Raw genomic sequence first — 20176 nt, 5'->3', positions numbered from 1 at the left:
TCATCTAAAGTCCAATATGGGGGATAAGCAATGGCAGTACCAAATGAGAGAGAGAGTCCCATCTGGTACTAGGAGAGGCACCAGTATCAAGACTAAGGGCAGCACTGAAGTTGACAAAGAAATCTGCTGCCAAGATGACGGTGCTGAAGGATGCACCACCACCAGGGGCCATTCAGTGCCGGGCCCAATGTTGGCCTCAATTCCACAGTCTGAGGCCCAGACGGTGCTCTGGTGACGACGAGCCCAGGAGCTCTGCAACATGGCCACAAGATGGCCAAGGGCACAACAAAGGACAAGGCTGTAGAAGCCATATCACCAACCAACTCTTGAACCAGTGGAGAGGCTGGGACTGAGAGACAAAGCAGGTCGATGCTGCTTGTTATGTTGCCAGCATGGAGACAGTTGCGTGGTGCCAACATCACTGGTACCAGACTCAATGAACGCCCCATGGCCAGAACCAGAGTCAACAGTATAGGCTCTTCGAGTGGTATCAGGGAGCAGTTAGATGACACTGCTCCATCCTGTGTGCTGGAGGAAATACATTGCTCCTCTTAGAAGATCAGGAGAAGCCTCCCCAAGCCCTGGAAGGGTCCAGATTCATTTTATGGGATCTCTTCCTCACCATACCAGAGGAGGGAAAACAACAACCCCTTTTTCCTCTTGGGGAAATGACAGAGCCCAAGCATGGAGCAGAACCACTTGCCAGATCTGAAGGTGACTGCCGATCTGGCAATGAAGCCCTCATCTAAGTGGGCCTCCTTCAGGTGCTTGTCTCTCACCACCTGAGTCCTCACTGTGAATGACTTGCAGATGGTGCACCACACTTTAATGTGTCCTTCACCAAGACACAAGCACCTTGTGTGGGGATTACTGTTGGGGATGCTCCCCCACACCCCATGACAGACAATGCTTAAACACACAGGGCAGCCAACTACAGTAACTCCTCACTTAACATCCTCCCGCTTAATGCTGTTTCAAACTTACGTCGCTGCTCAATTAGGGAACACGCTCGTTTAAAGTTGTGCAATGCTCCCTTATAACGTTGTTTGGCTGCCTGCTCTGTTCACTGCTTGTAAGATTCTGTGGAAGAGCAGCGACTTTACAAGGGAGCATTGCACAAGTTCCTCTTCTCCGCCTCCTCCTCCTCCCTCCCAGCGCTTCCCCCACCGCCAAACAGCTGTTTGGCGACGCTTAGGACTTTCTGGGAGGGAGGGGGAGGAGCGGGGAAGCGCTGCTTCCCAGAAAGTCCTAAGCACCGCCAAACAGCTGTTTGGTGGCAGGGAAGCGCGGAAAGGAGGTAAGTGGGGGTGGAAAGAGGTGGGCCTGGAGTGGAGCAGGGACGGGAAGAGGCGGGCCTGTTCTTCTCCGGGGAAGCTGCCGCTGCTGTTGCGAAGGTGCTTCGTGGCGTCCTTGCCTACAGCGGGGTAAGCCAGGGGCACTTCCCAATCACAGTACAGTACAGTACTGTACAGTGTATAATGCCTTTTGTCTGCCCCCAAAAAAATTCTTATGGGAAAATTGGATTCATTTCACATCATTTCACTTAAAGTTGCATTTTTCAAGAACATAACTACAACGTTAAGTGAGGAGTTACTGTATTCTAACTAATACTATACTAACACTAAACTTAACCTAAGTGTTACTACATCTCTACCCCGATATAAAGCGACCCAATATAACACGAATTTGGATATAACATGGTAAAGCAGCGCTCCGGGGGGCGGGGCTGCGCACTCCGGCGGATCAAAGCAAGTTCGATATAACGCAGTTTCACCTATAACACAGTAAGATTTTTTGGCTCCCAAGGACAGCGTTATATCGGGGTAGAGGTGTATATTCAAGAAAAATTTCTTAGAAACTGAGACCGAAAGCGTAAGGTAAAAAACACCACATCGAACTCCAACATTAGCCACAAGTGGTCAGAAGGAACTGAGGAGGTCGGGACAGCATTGCCCTTTTATGGCCAGGGGAGGGGCTAGGGCCATAGAATATGAGTGTGCTCCTACAGGTAATGCTAGGTAAAGTTCTCCAGCTCCTGTGAGCTGGGTACGCACACATCTAAGTAGATTACACAACTGCATCTACTCAAAGAAGAACCAGGGCTCCACAGCACACAGACACTCACAATACTGCATGCTTGTCTGCAGACTGTGAGCCACAGCAACAGAGCATTTAAGACACCAGGGTTATAGGGAAGGCAGTGACACAACCTCTTACTGATCTAGCCTGCAGAACATGACAGTAGATTAAATACTTATTGCATTCTAATGTTATTAGTTCATTGTATGGTTTTGTGCTGAATTTTAATTAAAGAACTCCCAAATCTACAACTATTGCATGCAACTGTCTCTTCAACAGAGACATTTACTCAAGATATAAGAAATTTTGCTCTATCCCACAAAACAGTGATAGTGTCAGATTATCCTACTTCAACACATCACAGTATTAATAAGCTATAGTAAGGCAAACCTATTACACAAACCATGAACTCTTTTAATTACAAATTAACTTACATTTCAAATCCCCTTTCTTGCATTCCTTTTTTTTTTTTTTTTTTTTGGCCCTTAGTATTAGTTTGGTCATGCAGTCAATATTTTTACTGACAGATGAGTGATATGAGCATACAATTTTTTCAGTAATTATTAAATAGATTTTTAGTAGTGAAAACAATACTAAACCTGTTTAGATGAGTTATTACAAATTTGAAGACATCGTAGTTCACAGGATGGAATTTCTTCACAATTTCTTTTAACTCATGCAGTCGTTCTGTCTTATCCAAGATCTCTGTAGAGATAATAGCAAAACACCAATTTTCCTTATATACTTAAAAGGAAACCTTTACAAATGGTGCTGCTAATTCGTCTCATTAGTATGTAGGGACAGATAAAGCATCCATACTGGAAAGGAATGCCAACGTGAGAAACAGTATTTGATAGTTACATGAAGAATTGTATCTAGACGAACTATTATATAGTTTTACTTCTCTATCATAGGTAGAACACGCAGTCTGTGCCTGATAAAATTATTTATCTGTGTTTAACGTTGGAAAATCATTTTAATAGCTCATTGTTGGCTTGTGAGATGATCATTAACTCACTTATGAGTCAGATTTCCCTCTTTCACACTATTACTACTCACAATATTTTATAAGACTTTTATTCAGAGATAGAAGATGCCGAAAATTTGGGGGAGGGGTTGTTCTAATACTTGATTCATACCCATGAATTGAAAATATGTTAAGCCTGTCAACTAGTCCAATTGATGAAATAACACGATTGAGCCTGGGAGAAATGATTTAAAAACCACTCCGTTTAGAAGAGGAAAAGGTAGAAACTAGCAGAAGCAGGCAAACATTCAAATTTTAAAGAGCAAGTATGGACAACAGTCTAGAGAGTAAATTAACAGAGAAGCCTTCCACAGACTATTAAAAGTGCAATGTACATAGGCTAATTTTTCTGTATGGATAGCAATCACAAGTTTATCCAAACCTTTACAAATTTATTTCAAATAATCTCTGCAGCTGCTGTTTGCAATTTCAGGGTGAGTTCTTAGTATTTAGATAAAAGGGCTGGCATATAAGGAAAGGTCATTCAATATAAAAGAAAAGAAGTTTAACGTAGCAGTAACAGAGAGAGCCATTGGAATGGGCTTGGTCCCTCTCGGAAGGGATATGATCAAGATACCCTCTTTAGCTGATATTTGGGAAATATTTTGTGGCTCCCATTGGAGCAACAGGACTGGCAGTTTAGTACTGCTGAAAGTTACAATTGCAGTTACAATTGCAGCAAAAGGACTGAAGCTCCCTCTTGGTTCTTCAGAAGACAGTCATAATTTCTTCAAAGGCTGATTGAATGAAAGTCTAAAGAACTGAAACATAAAGGATGCCATCATGCATCTCTCTGGGTAGCCCACCAAGATGCATATGTGAAAAATTTTTGAGTTTTAAAAATGGAGAGAGAGGTGGGGGTCAACTGGCCAAATGATATTGCTAAAGGGAGCGATGCTGTTTTACAGCTTAAAAAGGACTGAAATGGAATTGTGTCTAGGGCCAGGAACTCCGTGTTTGTCATACAGAGGAGGAGACTTCTAGTGTGTTTTCCTATTTAGATGGTGTTAGGATTATTACTTTCTTTAAAAAAAACAAAACAAAACAGTCTTTTGATCCATCAATTTTACTGTTACCTTATCCTTCTGACTGGTAATGCTTAATTAAAAAAAGGAACAAATCTCTCTTACCCAACCTCAAAATAATGCTACAATTAAACAATATGTAGGCATCAGGGAGTTTCCACTCTGCCCTGAACATGCAAACACTTTCCGCGGCGTTAGCGCCATTTGGCATCTCGTTCATTAAAATGTTATCTGCATGATTTTATTACTAAAAACAAATTTGAAATGCAGGGCCATACAACACAGCATTAAATCTTTTCCCAAATTGGGATTATCATTCTGCAACAATAACATTTAATTTATATTCCTTTTTAAACAGTTGCTTCTATAGAAATTAAAAGTTTTCATGGGTTTTGACACATCTAATAAAAAAAAAAAATCAGTAAAATTTGCCTGTAGCTCTATTAATCAAGTAATCTAACTAAAAATACTGATTGAGAATTAAGACTACTAACACCTTTTCCTATAAATAAAGTATTTATGGATATCAACTAGATAAAACCAAAACATACAAAGATACATGTGTTAAAAGGTAGGTTAATCTAGCTGGTCTTTTGTACCAAATTTCCAGTTTTAGTGTGATGAATATATTGTCATGCTTTGGATAAGAAAACAATACTATTTATGTCATAGTTCCACCCTGCAAAAATATGTAACACTGGCTTACGTTTATGGAATAGTTTGCTGCAATCCAATTCCCTGACCTAATCTGATTCAAAGAAAGAAGGCCTTTAAATGGGTGAGATCCATAAAAGGTATGCTTTGCAGCTGTAAGTGTATGAAACATACATGAAAGGTAAACAGATTTAACATTGTATAGTTTTTGTTTTTTTTTAAATAAAGAAATTTGGGAAAATTCCCAAGTAAAAAGAATATTAAATATTTTTAACTTATAAACCTTTTTTAACAAAATATTTATTTCATGCATGCTTCCTTATTACTATTATATAAATTTCATCTTCAACTTTACTATAAACTGGCACAAAGCTAATTCTTTCAATTAAATGAGTTATCCAAATAAGACAAATAATAAAATCACAATTTGGTCTGAGATGTTCATTAAAGATTTACTTCTTTATGTAACAGTGTTCATTCATTTTAAAGCGTGTTATTTTAAAACTGCATAGACACAGCAGAGGGCAGCAATTTATTCTAAAAATTTCAGTTTCACAAGAGCTAATCATTTCAAAATATAATGAATTTAAAACCTATAATAAGATAACCCACAGAACGTAATCAACAAGAGACAAGATTTACTACTTACTTGATGCTTCTACCAACTCTGGATGTAGAGAATAAGGTATTAAAGGATCTGGCAGATCTGCAAAGAACGCTTTAAGAGCCCCTGCCACAGCATTTACTGTCACTTCCATAGATTCTAGGTTGATATTATGATCTGTGAGACATAATGAAACAGCAATTTATTAGTGTAAGCAAAACCAACAGCTATCACTGCACATACCGCGTTATATTGAACTTGCTTTGATCCACCGGAGTGTGCAGCCCCGCCTCCCCGGAGCACTGCTTTACTGCGTTATATCTGAATTCGTGTTATATCGGGTCGCATTATATCGAGATAGGGGTGTATACTGCATCAATCCAACTGGGGGAATGAAGGTCAGAGTGGATGTTTCTATATAAATGACTGAAAGACTGGGGCAGTATATTACAGTGTGATGTTCAGAGAGGAATAATAAATAAAATAATAATAATAATACAGGACATCTTCCCTTGGAGATCCAGATTATAACCACAATACACTATTTGCATTCATGTACATGCTAACAAGATGAATAAAGGCTCTACATTGTACTGGAAGTGGACTACCTAAATTTAACATTTTAACAAGATTATTCAAAATATAATTCACTAATAACAGAATCCTCATTAGTCATACATCTTGCTTTTTAATTAGAACATGAATGCCGAATACTAATAAATATAAATATTTATCCAAAAATGCAACACTTAAGCTAGAAAGAAAGTAGAGGTATTTTGGGAAATTACAGTTGAGAAATGTCAGTCAGAATATAAGAACTGCCATACCAGATCAGATGAGTGGTTCATCTAACCAACATCCTGTCTCAGAGTGACCAGTAAGAGACAGGAGTGCTCTTGGATTCTTCGCTAACACTAAGGGCTTGTCTAAATGGGAACACTCAGGAAAATTAATCCAAATTAATTGAAGATATCAATTTACAGTGGATTAGTTAAACTGCATTAAACCCATGTGGACAAACATTCAGAATTGAAGTGGGTTTAATTCACTTTATCTTAATTCACTTCCAAAGTCAGTGTTCCGCTTTAGGAGTAGTAAAGGGGATATGTTAAAATACACTGTTAGAAGTAGAAGAACTCAAGAACTAATGACATTCATTTGAGCAATCTAAAAGGAATTAGAAAACAAAATACCTGAGCTCTTATGAATAATATTTAATTTATAACTGCAGAATGCTAAAGAGTGACTAATAGTGAACCCCAATTCCCTTCCAAAAATAGCTATTAAGAATAATTCTGGAGAAGAGACTTATTGCAGTACCAGGAAAACCAGCTACAATTACCTTGATCAAACTGCTTCTGAATGTTGTCTTGATCAGTTTTATTCCCACTAACACGGTAGAGGCCTTCAGTGCATAGCCCTGATTGGGGAAAGAAAAAACAAACATTTTTTAAACACAAAATTATATTTTACAGAATAATTATGTACAGTATGTCCATCTCATTGTTATTCATTCATACATGAAAGTAGCAATTAATGTGTTCTGCACATAAATTCATTCAAAATAATTTGTTGGGTATTACATTTATATAGGAATTACCATATTGTTTCAGTCTAGTCCAGTATCTTGTCTCTGACAATGGCCATAATTAAGGCTACATTTTAGTCACAGGTATTGTTAGTAAAAGTCATGGACAGGTCATGGGCAGTAAACAAAAATTCACAGCCCGTGACCTGTCCATGACTTTTACTATACACCCATAACTAAAACCTGGGTGCTCTGGAGATGGCCCGGGGTGGCCCGGGGGCACTGTGGGTGTTCGGGGGAGGGGTGTGACCCGGGACCTCCGCTGGTGCTGGGGATCAGGGGAGGTTGAAGTGGCTGGCTCCCTGCATTGCCACTTCTGGGGAGCCACCCCTAAGTAAGTGCCACCCGCACTCCAACCCCATCTCAGCCCTGAGCCCCCTCCCACACCCAAACTCCTGCTGCTGTTGGGGGGGAGGGGGTGTAGTGGCCAGAGACTGCCCCAGCAGCGGCCGGTGCCGCTGGCCCAAGGGCTGCCTGAGCAGCTCTGGCAGCCCCTGGACCAACTGCACCAGCAGAAGTCACGGAGGTCACAGAATCCTTGATCTCTGTAACAGACTCGCAGCCTTAGCCATAATACGTGCCTGCATTAGCCACATGTGGAATAAACGCCCCGCCACCAAAGAGATAAGGATTAGATCTAATCATCAGATATTTGCTTAAATCATGAAGTCCAAGGTTTAATATAATTTCTAAATGCACTGTCATTAACAACAACTTTGGATATTGATATCTATGTAAATATATAATCCTTTTTTGAATCTTAATAAATTCTTTGGATCAACAACTTCCTGTGACAATTAGTTCCACAGTTTAATCACATGCTGAATGAAAAAACTACCGTATATACTTGTTCATAAGCTGAATTTTTTTAGTAAAAAAGGGAAGCACCAGAGAAGGGAGTTGGCTTATGAACAGGTATAGAGAGGGAGAGGTGGGACACAGCGCCTCCCACCAACAGAGGGAGCAAGGAGAGGCAGCACGGCGAGCAGAGCCAGAAGGGAAGAGGCGGGGACAAAGTCTCTCCACTTCTGGACACGCTGCTCTCCCCCCAACCTCCAAAGCAGCTGCAGCTCCGGGGCTGGCAGGCTGCAGCTGTGCCGCTCAGCCCCGCCCCTGAGACCAGGCTGTGGCCACGCCGCCGTGCCGCCTGGCCCAGCCCAGCCCAGCCCGCTGGAACATGCTGCGGCCGCACTGCTCACTCTGGCCTGCCGGAGCAGGCTGCGGCCGCACCGCCCAGCCTGCCGGAGCAGCTCCAACCAGGCCAGAGACATCCTCCCCTAGCCCTCCCCAGATAAGGTGGGAAGGGATGGGATGGGGAGAGTGTGGGAGTCCCAGGCTAGGGGTGGGGTCATGTGGGGGGTGGTCACAGAGGTTACTCCCCTGACTCCCAGCTTCTCCCCCCCAAAAAAGTTTCCCCACCAGTTGCTGTCCCGGCCCGTTACGGTAAGCAGCTGGCGTGCCAGGACACTTTGTTTACGTAGGCTTACCTCCGTGCCTGCGGACGCTCGATGTAAAAAACCATCTTGGCCCACCAGCGGCTTATCCTGATGGCCCGGGAGCCAAAGCTTGCTGACCCCTGAATTATAGGGTCGGCATATGAACAGGTTATATTTTTTTTCCCCATTTTTACTTATCCATCGGAGGGGGGGGGAAAGAGAGGAGGTCGGCTTATAAACGAACCGGCTTATGATCGAGTATATACGGTATTCCCTTTTATTGGTTTTGAATTTTCTACCTTTTAATTTCATTCTACCTTGTTCTTAGTTAAAAAAGAGAACAGATGCCTCTGAGATCTACCTTCTTTATATCATTTATTATTTTATATACTTTTATCATGCCCCCTGTTATTCATCTCCTTTCTAAGGCAAATAATCCCAATCTTTTGAGAATTTTCCAGGCCTCTGATCATTCTCATCAATCTTCTCTGAACCTCTTCCAGCTCTGCCAGACCCTTTTGAGTTGGGGTGACAAGTATTACAAAAGTATTCCAGCTGAGGCCGAAGCATTGATTGTATAAAAAGGATTATGTTTTCAATATTATCCTACATTCCTTGGGTAGCCTAATATCTTGTTGGTTTTTTGGCAGATTTTCATTGAGCTGTCACGAGTGATACCAAAGTTGCTTTCTTGGGTTGATAAACTTAATTTAGAATGCTGTGAGATTTAAAAGTAGTTTAATTTTTTCCCCTCTACTGTGCATTACTTGATGTCAAATTTTGTTTGCCATCATAATGTCTATTCACCTAGCTTTAGGTCTGTCTGTAGTTCCTTACATTCTGCTCTGATCCTGACTGATCTAAATAACTTTGTGTCATATGCAAGTTTTTCTACCTCACTATTCACTTCCCCCACCCCCTTTCCCAGACCATTAATAAATATATTAAACTAACACCAGGCCTTGTATGCAGAGACCTAGGTGTTAACCTTTTGCCATGTTGAAAATTGACCATTTAATCCTATTCTGCTTTGTCTCCTAGCCAATTTTTGATCCAAGACAGTACTTTGACTTTCACCCTGCGCCTACTTAGCTTCTTCAGTAGCCTCTTGCACAGGACTTTGTCAAAGACATTTTGGAATTCTACATACACCGCTATCTCGATATAACGTGCCCCGATATAACACGAATTCGGATATAACGCGGTAAAGCAGTGCTCCGGGGGGGCGGGGCTGCGCACGCCGGTGGATCAAAGCAAGTTCAATATAATGCGGTTTCACCTATAACGCAGTAAGATTTTTTGGCTCCCGAGGACAGCGTTATATCGAGGTAGAGGTGTATATTATGTCATCTTGTTCTTCTTCATCCACTGCTTTACTGATGCATTCGAAGAGTGAGATATGATTTTCCTTTGCAGAATCCATACTGATTAGACCTTAGCAGCTCAAGATCTTCCAGACATTTTATTTTTAATTGTCAAATCACCAACTTGCCATGTATAGATGTAAGGTTGACGGTTCTACAATTCCTCGGATCACTCCAATAGCCTTTTTATGGATGCAACATTTGAAACAACTGAAAGAGAAGTTCATCTCAGCCCAGCGAGACAATGTTTTGAGATTTTAGCTGTTTACAAATCTCTAAAGAACACGTGTTACAGTGATTTTCATAGATTTATAGTTTGGACAAATCTGAGTAGATTTTCATAGAGACAGCACGAAACACGTCTGATGTCAAGGCTCATAGGTTCTGACTTTCCAAAGCACCGGGGGGGGGGGGGGGGGGGTGCTCGAACCCTGGCTCTGCCCCAGGCCCTGCCCCACTTCAGCCCTTCTCCCAAAGCCCCACCCCCACCCCCTTCCCACCCAGTTCCACCCCCTCCCTTGAGCCCGCTGTGTCCTCGCTCCTCCCCTCTTCCTCCCAGCCTCCAGCACACCACGAAACAGCTGACTGTGGTGGGCAGGAGGTACAGGGAGGGAAGCGCTGATCGTCAGGGCGGGCGGGAAACATTGGGGGGTTATGGGGAGAGCGGACAGGGGACTGCCGGTGGGTTCTCAACAGCCACCATTTTTTCCCCATGGGTGCTCCAGCCCCAGAGCACCCACAGAGTCAGCACCTATGTCAGGACTAGTCCCACCAAATTTCAAGTTCCTACTTCAAAACATGGAGGATGGGATTTTCAAAAGCACCTAAGTGAGTAAGAAGCACAGCTACATTTGACTTTTGGTTTTGAAAATCTCACACAAAGGCACTGAAGCTTTTCATTAAGAATTTAACATTGGCAAAACAACCTATTTTTCCCTAAACTTCTTCCAAGAAATGGCTGTACAGTTTCTGTTGAAACTTTAAAAACAAAATATGGCTCAAAGCAGCCACCTGGTATGGAAAATTTCAGAACAAACAATTAAAGTTTGGCAAAGCAAATAAAAACAGGACCTGATAAAGAAAAGGTGTTAGGCCACCTTGAAGTGAAAAGGGGAGTGACTAGGATGAGGAGTCTGGGGACTGGGACTTGGATGAGAAAACTGGAGGAAGACACTTGGACAAGGTGGGAAAGCGGGGTGGCGGAGACAGGATCCGTAATGAAGAGGCCGGCCAAGGACTGAGGATGGAGAATGGGTTTGGTTATGCAAGGAGATGGACTGGGATACAAAGCAGGGGTGGGATAGAGAGAACTGGCACAGCAGGCTGCAAGAGACATAAACAGAGAAGCCTGTGCCCATTAGAGTACACTGTTCCAGGACATGGAATGGGACCCAGCAGTCTTGAGTCACCCCCTTCGTCTACTGTCAGCAAATATTTGCAAAAACCACTGGCAAAGTTCATGTTTTCTGCCCTTCTAGTGGATGGCCCATATGGAGGAGGGTCAACCAAATAGTACTAACAGTTATACAGTTAGCTCAAGTGACAGAGGCCTGTGCTGTGGACATGAAAGTTCCAGCCCTGCTGATGACTCAGGTAATGGTCAATATGAGTCCCACAGGATGAAATTTGTTTTTCTGATTTGTTTTTAAAAAGTTAAGAAATTACACACAAAATGCTATGTTAAAAGTATGTTAATGATTGCAAAGTCAAGCTTTCAAGTGTTAGGAAAAGAATTAGATTAATTTGGCATTCGAGTGTGTATGCATGATACAATCCTTAATTATGTGATCAGAGTTTTTCCAGTATTTTCCAGACTATTTTAGTGCTTTACAAACATAACAAAAAGGTATCCTCTGCTCCAAAGAGTTCATTATGCAAGTTACCAGTAATTATTAGTAATCTAAGGTTGTTCTATAATTGCAGACTACAGGTTTTCTTGGGTCTTCCCCTGAAGCATCAGATATGTTGTCAGACTATATTGAACTAAATGAACCATTGGTCTGATCTTGTATGGCAATTCCTATGTAAATTAAATAATTTGTGGGGAAAGAATCTAACCCATTTAATTTTTGAAGGGGAAAAAGAATAAAGCAAATCACTTATTCAAGATATGTTAAAGTTTCACATGAAATTAACCTATATAAATGATAAATTTAGAAGAGCAGATATTCTTAATCTAAGCTTTTTAATTTGTAGAAAGGGTGGGATTTACAAACTACTAAAATGAGGTACCATTCATAAGCTCAAAAAACCAGAACCAGACAACTTCAACGTTAAAGTGATCTAACTGTGCTAATGAAACAATTTATAGTGAACATTAAGAACTTTCAGTAGGCAGTACTGTGATCATTTAAAGTTCAAACTTTTGAAAAGTAAAAAACAGGGAGAGCTTCATCTGATGTTGAATTAACAGTTCTACATCTGCAAATACTAGAACTTTTTACATTAACCAATCTCTAACAAGCCCTCTGGCACTACAGCAAGCATGGCTATTCACAGTCTTGTGTCCTACAGTGCGTTCAACCTGCTGACAACAGAATAAGATTTCTACTAATATGACATGACAAGCAGCAATTCACTTTCCCTGCAGATGTCCTAGAGGAGGTGCCTATGCATTTATTTTATTAAAGAATGAGTAACTCAAATGTGAAGATTATTTAATTTGACTGTACCCAACTGTATCAGGTGTTTGGCTGCTTCTGGGGGGCGGAGGGAGGATAGTATATCAGTAACTACAGTGAAAGCAGACATTGACACCCATATTTAGATTTATGCTCATATGGTTTATATCTTCTTTACATAATTTCCATTATGTTGGCTTTGAAGAGATATCTTAATTAGTAGATAGTTGAAATGTACAACATTATTGTATATTTCAAAACATGTGACATTTCAAGATTTTGTATGATACATAAAAACTAATTTCTTTCTTACTTGTATTCTGTGAAGCCCCACACCAGTACAAACTAGTGATATGTTTCTGTCCTCTGTAGCACATGTGGTGTCCAGTCAGGATACATGATTTTTTCATGCTGGCCTCTGCCACCTTCTGTATTTGTGCAGGCAGACTTCTCACTTTATTATTTCCAAACTTGCATAATACAAGTTAATCTGTGATGTCTTTCCTAACCTTGTCACTCAGCCCAGGCCCCAAGTCCGATGAGGTGGGCATTTATAAATGCATGGTCACTCCATGACAAACAATTAACGGGTAAGAATGTTACTAGCAATACCCCTAAGCTATGGAGGGAAAGCTAAAGGCCAGACTGAGGTAAGGTGACAAAGTCAGAAGGGGATAAAGGAGTGAAAAATTGGTCCTCTCCCCTGTGAGCGGTAGCTTAGGTCCAACAAGAGACTACAGCTCAAAGCACTTACTGTCTTTGCCATAGCTGAAAAGGATCAAATGGAGGCAGAATTGGAGAAGGTGCATGGAGTACCAAACAGCAGTCTGATACAATTCGTCTACTGAGGTTTCTCCCTCTTCTTCCCAGGAGAGGGAACTATCCCAGCAGAGTGAGCCTGGAGTTAGGGCTCTAATCCACTGAGTACTAATTTAGAGGCTTTGTTTCCCTTCTTAAAATCCTCATATAAGAAAGGGATTGGAATTGCCTAAATTCCTTGATGAAATCAAGATAAATCTTACATACCCCACCACACATCTAAGGAATGTGACCAAATTTCTGTGTGCGCTTTGGAAGAAGAGCAGAGAAAGAAGTCTGCTTAAAGAAAAAATTGACACTATTTTGGGGGAAAATGACAGATAGGAGTAACCATTTTTCTCGATCAAAAACTTGGTAGGCTCTGCAGACAAAGGGGCTAGCCACCTAAATGTAAACTATCCAAGACAGAAGAGAGAGAGGCACTCCAAGTATTCAGAGGTATCTAAAAATAGGTGTTTTCACACTAATTTGAGATTTCAGAGGGTCTGAAAACTTAAATGGGACGGGGATATCTTAGGTAAAATAAGTCACTGAGAAATCTACACATGGACAGATAAGATCCATTATGAATCCTATCTACCTGACCCTGGAAGAAACTAACTGCAGACTGTTACCAACACTGGCCTATATGAAACCTAAAATTACCAGCAGTACCGTTTTCTGTTGGAGAATTTGAGAAATTTGCATTAAGTGCCTGGCTCAAATCCTGTAGTAGGCAAACAAGGGCTGTTCTTCCAGTGGGACCGAAGAATGATTAGGACTCTGCCATGCTTGATTTATTTAGAAGGCTTTGCTTACAAGATGGGCCATTAGCCTTTAAGCTGCAGGACTGTGATGCAGAACAGATTTATCAAGCAAGGTTGGGTCTTCTGGGAAATGGAAGATTGAGACCTTGAGACAACTAGAGCACATCTGCAAATCACATTATTGGCCAATCCAGAGCCCCTAGATCAGTGGGCCTATGCTGTTACTTGCCTTTTTGAGAAACTTCCAAATTAGACGTGGGAGTAAAGTAAAAAATTCCCACGCGTGCGTGCGTACACAAACACAGAAAATACATCTTGGCCCACACCTTCGGTTCTGCATACTGGCTATAGCACTGTGGTATCCAGTTGAAGATTAACTCAATGACCTCTCAATGTTGGCTATTAACAACAGTTCCTTGTACAGCAACCATTCCCTTCCTTGGATGGATCTATATTCTGTCAAACCAGTCAGACTGGGTGTTCAAGAGGGCAAGGAATATGGAGCACTTTTAAAGAGACTCCAAGTGCTTCTCTGCCCATTAACAGAAGAGAGAGGACTCTCAGTAGATCTCTACTCCTGGCTTCCCCAGTCTCCTCAATAGTTTGGGATGCTCTCCTTGTCATCATAAGCCTGGGTTCTCTTTATAACCTTAGCCTACATGTCTAGGAATAGTGCCAATCCTCCTCCTCCACAGCTCTCTTTTCCCCTGCACAAAGCCTTGGATACCAAGGAAGCAAAGGAATAATCAAGGCTGCCTTCTACTGGGTTTTTCCCATTTGGGAAAAAACTGAGTTTTTGTGTCAGATTTCTGAGAGGAATGAGTCCAGTATGGCTGGATCTTGGGCTGGTATGGTCAGTACTCAATTGGAGACTTGCAGATAGAGAGATCTGGGTCAGCCCCTCCTAGAATAAAGGGGGGAAAAATGTCTCCATGACCTTAGATTCCAAGATGGAGAAGACATGTATAAAGCAGGGAGGTTTTTCTCCTACCAGGTCTCTTGGAGAGCTGAGTACTGGACTTCACAAAAGAATTTTGAGAAATTAGAAGATCTGAGCTTTGAAAATAGAAACTTCCCCCGTGCCAAACTTCTGGGGCTCTGCTTGCTAAGATGAAAGCCTCCCCAAAAAACAACAACCTCAAGATAATTATAGACCTGAGCCTTGATGTTGAGACTCTTCAGAGCTAGCAGACACCTCGTCAGATTTCTGCAATCTAGTTTGTGAAGCCAGGAACAGAGTACTCTTGTCTAAATGGACTTCCATTAGACTTCAGATGGCAGCTGTAGATGTACAAGGGACATGCACAGCTGTGGCAACAGGCTTACACCCTAGGATGAATATCTGTCTGATCAGTCCTTCGTTCATGCAATTACTGTCTCCAGTCAAAGACTAGAAATCCTGAAGTAAGAAGCCACTGCTGACTCCAAATTGGGGTGGGGCAGCCAGAGATCCTGAAACACTGAAACTGAGTTTGTAAACCTTGTGCTGATTCATAGGAAAAGAAAAGGCCTTGTCCAGAGTGGAGTAACCCACCTCTAACATTTTGATAGAGGGATGCACAGCGAGGACTTTTTCGTGAGTTAGCCCTTGAAGGAATACTGAAAAGCTCAACCTCATTCTTTGTGATCTTTTGCTCAACAGCAAAGATAGAAAGTCAGTGCCAAATGAGACATTAGAGAGGCCCACATCTCTGGTAAAATTATCTGGGAATTCCCCAGTGAAAAGACTGGATTTGAGAGAGGGAGACAAAACTGGATCTTTGGAGTAAGAGCCTACTTTCACTTCAACCTTATGCTTCATCTCCAGAGAAATGGAGAGCCACACACAGGACCCTTCCATCTCTCAGGGCAGACAAGTCCAAGAATAGGCCTGAGAAGGAAAGTCAGAAAGCAAGATGAGAGGGAGCCATTTAAGAAGCTTGTTACCTGAGGAGAAAAGGACCTAACCCCCACAGACTGGAAAGGAGGGAAGCAGAGTATGGTTGATTTACCTAGGCAATGGTCCTGGGATGCAACATCAGGGAGAGAGGGGGGGAAACAATGGGTAGGGAACTCCACTGGGTAGGAACAGGGAAAAGGATCTCTGAGGGTAGGTCCTCTTCCTTGAAAATAGTTCTCCTTTTCTTCCAGTCAAGGGTGAGGAGGAGGCCGGAAATATTACAGGAGAACCCAAATTTGACCCTGCTCCAGGTCACACCAGTGGTAGCCTGCAAAGGCCTGAGGGATCTGTAACAGTGGGGAATGCATTAAAGGGATGAAAATTTGAATAACAGAGGGAAGTGCTTGTACTTCCTACTTGGGATCCCCTCCTTTCCTGTTTTTTCCATCTTCAAGACTGAGGTGGGTCTAAACACCCCTCGGCCTGTGGGAGAGCCTGTCAATTACTTGATTTTTTTTTGAGAAATTAGGTGCAGTGAAGAAAAAAAAAATTATCTCCCTGTTTCTACAGCAGCATAGGAGATTTCTGCAATTGTAGCTGTCAAGATGGACAATTATACTAACAGCTTTTGACAAGCTATATTATCTATAGCAGTGGTTCTCAACCTATTTACCATTGTGGGCCACATATGCAGCTCTCCTTATGTTATATAGGCCGCATCCAGGGATGAAAGTAAGTTAGGCCAGTTATTGGTATGGGCCGGGGTGGGGGGGGGCCCCTCTGGCCCCTGGAAGGGGCAGGGCTTCGGGCGGAAGGGGCGGGGCTGGGGGGAGGTCAGCATCCCCCAAACCTGCCCTTTCAGGCCGCCTGGCCTGCGCCGCCCGGGGCTCTGGTGTTGATTTCAAGGGTCCGCTAGAGGCAGCAGCGTCTGGAGCCCCAGGCCCTTTTAAATCGCCGGCCGCAGGGCAACTGCTCCCTTTGCCCCCGCCCCCCCGAGGCTGTGGGGGGGCACAATGGGGCAGGGACATTAAAGTGCTGCAGGGCCCTTTGCCATGGCAGCGCTTTACCGTTGCTGCTCCCCCCGCTGACCCCAGGGGGGGGGAGGGGCAGCACAGGAATGTTAAAGCGCTGCCATGGCAAAGGACCGTCATGGCAGTGCTTTAATGTCCCTGCCCCTTTTGCCTCCTGTCGGTACGGACCCTACCAGCAGGGCCGCCGACGGGGGGAAGAGGCAGCAAAGTTAAAGAGCTGCCACGGCAGCACTTTAAGGACAGTCCTTTGCCGCTGCAGCGCTTTGAGGATCCTTAAAGCGCCACAGCAGCGCTTTAAGGTAGCTGCCCATTCCCCCTCCCCCGTCTGCGGCCCTGCCAGTACGGACCCTCCCGGTAGGGGAGGCAAAAGGGGCAGGGACTTTAAAGCACTGCTGCAGCAGCTCTTTAATGTGGGCTGGGTACGGGCTGGTGCGGGTTCTTACCGGTACAGAGTACCGGCCCGGCCCACGTTCATCCTTGGCCGCATCCACACACTATATGTACCCTGTATAGCCCTGAGGATATCACATGGACTCAGCTGTGTGCTGATTGGGCGGGTTGAGAACTACTGATCTAGAGTCACCCTATTTCTATGAGAGAAATAGAACAAGGTAGGTATAGCAAGTGAGAAAATGAAGATATGAAAAATTATGCTCAAGTGGGAGTTTCACCACTTCGAACCCTAGCTGTTAGCTATATTGCACATTGTAGGTGGGGCTGATAGCACTGCATAGTATTAAACTTACCTGATACTTCTCATTATAAACCCCTATATTCAGCTGCTTATAACTTTACCAAACTTTAACCATTTGGGCTGAAGTTTTCCATGCCAGGTGTCTGCCCTAGGCTGAGTTTTTTTGGAAAATTTCAGTCAAAGCAGTTCGGCTGTTGCCAAGAGAGAGGCTAGGGAAAAAACATTTTGCCCATGTTAACTCTTGGTAACCTTTACTTTGAATAGTTCTGGCATCCCCATGCTTTGGAGCAGGGACTCCAAATTTGGCAGGAAAGCGTCCCTTGTATCACAGATATGTCTTTTGCCAGCCTTGTAAGGCTAAGTTATAAGCCTTTGGGGGGGAGGGGGGAAATGCAGTTTGCATGTGCTCAGTAGATACTTATTAGGATTAACAGCTAAAATCTCTGAAGATTCTGCCCACACTGGGTATGCTCACGGCTCAGCAGGACTTTCCTGCAATTGCTGCTCTGGGCTGCTGTAGGCTCCGTCAGGTCCAAGCTCCAGAAAGCAGAGAGCCTGTGGGCTTGTTGACACTGAAAATGCTGTAGTGGCACAGCTGCACTACTGCAGCTGTGCCCCTATAATGATTCACTGACGACACTATGTATGCCGAAGTGGGCTTCTCCCATCAGCATAGGTAATCCACCTCCCTAAGAGGCAATAGCTAGGTTGATGGGAGAATTCTCTAGTCAACCTAGCACAGTCTACACCAGGAGTTAGGTTGGTTTAACTGCATCATTCAGGGGTGTAGATTTTTCACACCCCTGAGCAACACAGTCATATCGACCTAATTTCCTAGTGTTGACCAGGCATATCTTCCTGTGCTCTCAAAGCTCCCTGTGTTGATATCAGGATATTAGAGAAACAAGGTGGGTGAGGTGATCTCTTTTACTGGACCAACTTCTGTTGCTGAGAGAAGACTTCTGTGTAGCTCAAACACTTGTCTCTCTCACCAACTTCAATTTGTCCAATAAAAGATATCTCACCCACCTTGTGTATCTAATATTGCATACACTGTTTAAGTGTGCATCCCTCTGAAACTCCTTACTCTGATTTTTAGAAAAGAGCAGGTGGAAAAAAACCTATAATGTACATGCACTGAACACAAGTTTCAAATAATTCCCCATCAGTGAAGTCAGTATCTTTAGTTTGGGACATTACAGTTCATTTTCATGGTATAGACTGTGATGTCACAAACACGATAATTTTCCATTACTAAATGAGTCAATAGGAGTAGAGAAAAACAAGGTGAGTGAGGTCATCTCTTTTATTGGACCAACTTATGCTGGTGGAGAAGACAGGCTTTCAAGCTTCAAAGAACTTTTCTTTATGTCTGGAAAAGGAAACTAGAGTATCCACGCTAAACACAAGGTGGGACAGATTGTTAAGTATAAGGGGTTCACATATTTTGTAGGAGACCGCTTAAAATGAAGTTGGCAATTAACATTTCTGTAGTCATAGGACAATGAAGGGATAGTAGACTGCAGGGTGTGCTACTAGTTGCTGTAATAGGCCACAAAACCAGTGTGTCTATTAAGTCCATGGTTTTTAATGTCCAGAAGAGTTATGAATTTAAGCTCCCAGGCTCATTTTTTGATGATGTTGTGCAGTTTTCCATTGAGGATATATCTGACCTCTCAGCTCTCAGAGTGATCTCCTTGTGCAAAGTGTTCACCCACAGGGTTAGGGTGTTTTTGTCTTATTTTTCTGAGACAGATCATTCAAGAAAATGTGTTGGGGCATTTGATGCGCTGGATGAGGTACACCACATAGGTATGTGTGGGACCCATACATCTTGAAAAGTGTGTTGTGTGGCACATTGATCATTGTAGCAGTGGAGATACGTCTTCAGATTTTACATCTGTTATTCTGGCAGGGTCTGGTGCCGCTTTGAGTTAGTGTGTCCTGGTCTGCGGGGAGCTTGCCAAGGTTAAGGGTTATCTGAAGTCCAAAAGTGGGGGAGAGTTGGAAAAGATTTCTTCCTTCAGGATGTAGTCTCCATCAAGTCTGGGTTGTAATTTTTGATGATACCCCATATAGATTCCAATGTGGGGTGGTAGGTGACAGTCAGGATGTGCAGTCTGTTTTGGGGGGGTTCTCCTGAGGTATTTGAAGCAGGTTCTCCTGAGGTATTTGGGTGGCCCATTCCATGATGTGATCTACTTCTCTAGTGGAGTGTTCTTGTTTGGTAAAGGTGGCTTTAAGTGTTAAGGTGTATATCCTGGACTTTCCCCTCAGAGCATATTCCATGGTATCTGAGTGCCTACCCACTCAGAGTTCTAGGTTTGTTTGGGCTGGCTACTATATGTGTGGAAGTAAGTGTGGTGATCCATGGATTTCTGTCTATAGTTGTCCGTAGGGTTCCATTGCTGAAACAGATTGTGGTGTCCAGGAAGTTGATGCTGGTGTGCGACTGTTTTAGAGTTTGATGGATGGGTGGTGGCTGCTGAGGTTGTGGTGGAAATCTATGAGGGAGTTTAGGTCATCTGTCCAGAGGATGAAAATATCATTGATGTATCTCAATTATATTACTGATTTTGTGGTACATTTGTCCAGATTTTTTTCCTGAA

At 43.0% G+C, this 20176-nt stretch overlaps 1 protein-coding gene across 2 annotated transcripts in view; it reads right to left on the bottom strand.

The window, feature by feature from the left end:
* Positions 1–20176, bottom strand: part of ARHGAP5 (Rho GTPase activating protein 5) — a 76663-nt gene that overhangs the window by 13998 nt on the left and 42489 nt on the right. For both annotated transcript variants that reach the window (XM_024196028.2, XM_024196029.2), the window contains exons 5-7: positions 6732–6809; positions 5435–5566; positions 2679–2784 (exon numbers count right to left, since the gene is read on the bottom strand). In XM_024196028.2, the coding sequence (XP_024051796.2) occupies positions 2679–2784; positions 5435–5566; positions 6732–6809 (316 nt within the window). The remainder of the gene's footprint in view (positions 1–2678; positions 2785–5434; positions 5567–6731; positions 6810–20176) is intronic.

Source organism: Terrapene carolina, unplaced genomic scaffold, assembly GCF_002925995.2.
Source record: "Terrapene carolina triunguis isolate 2854851 unplaced genomic scaffold, T_m_triunguis-2.0 Scaffold96, whole genome shotgun sequence".
Lineage (NCBI taxonomy): Eukaryota > Metazoa > Chordata > Testudines > Emydidae > Terrapene > Terrapene triunguis.
The sequence above is the reverse complement of the archived record's forward strand: the minus strand, read 5'-3'. Positions and strand labels throughout refer to the sequence as shown.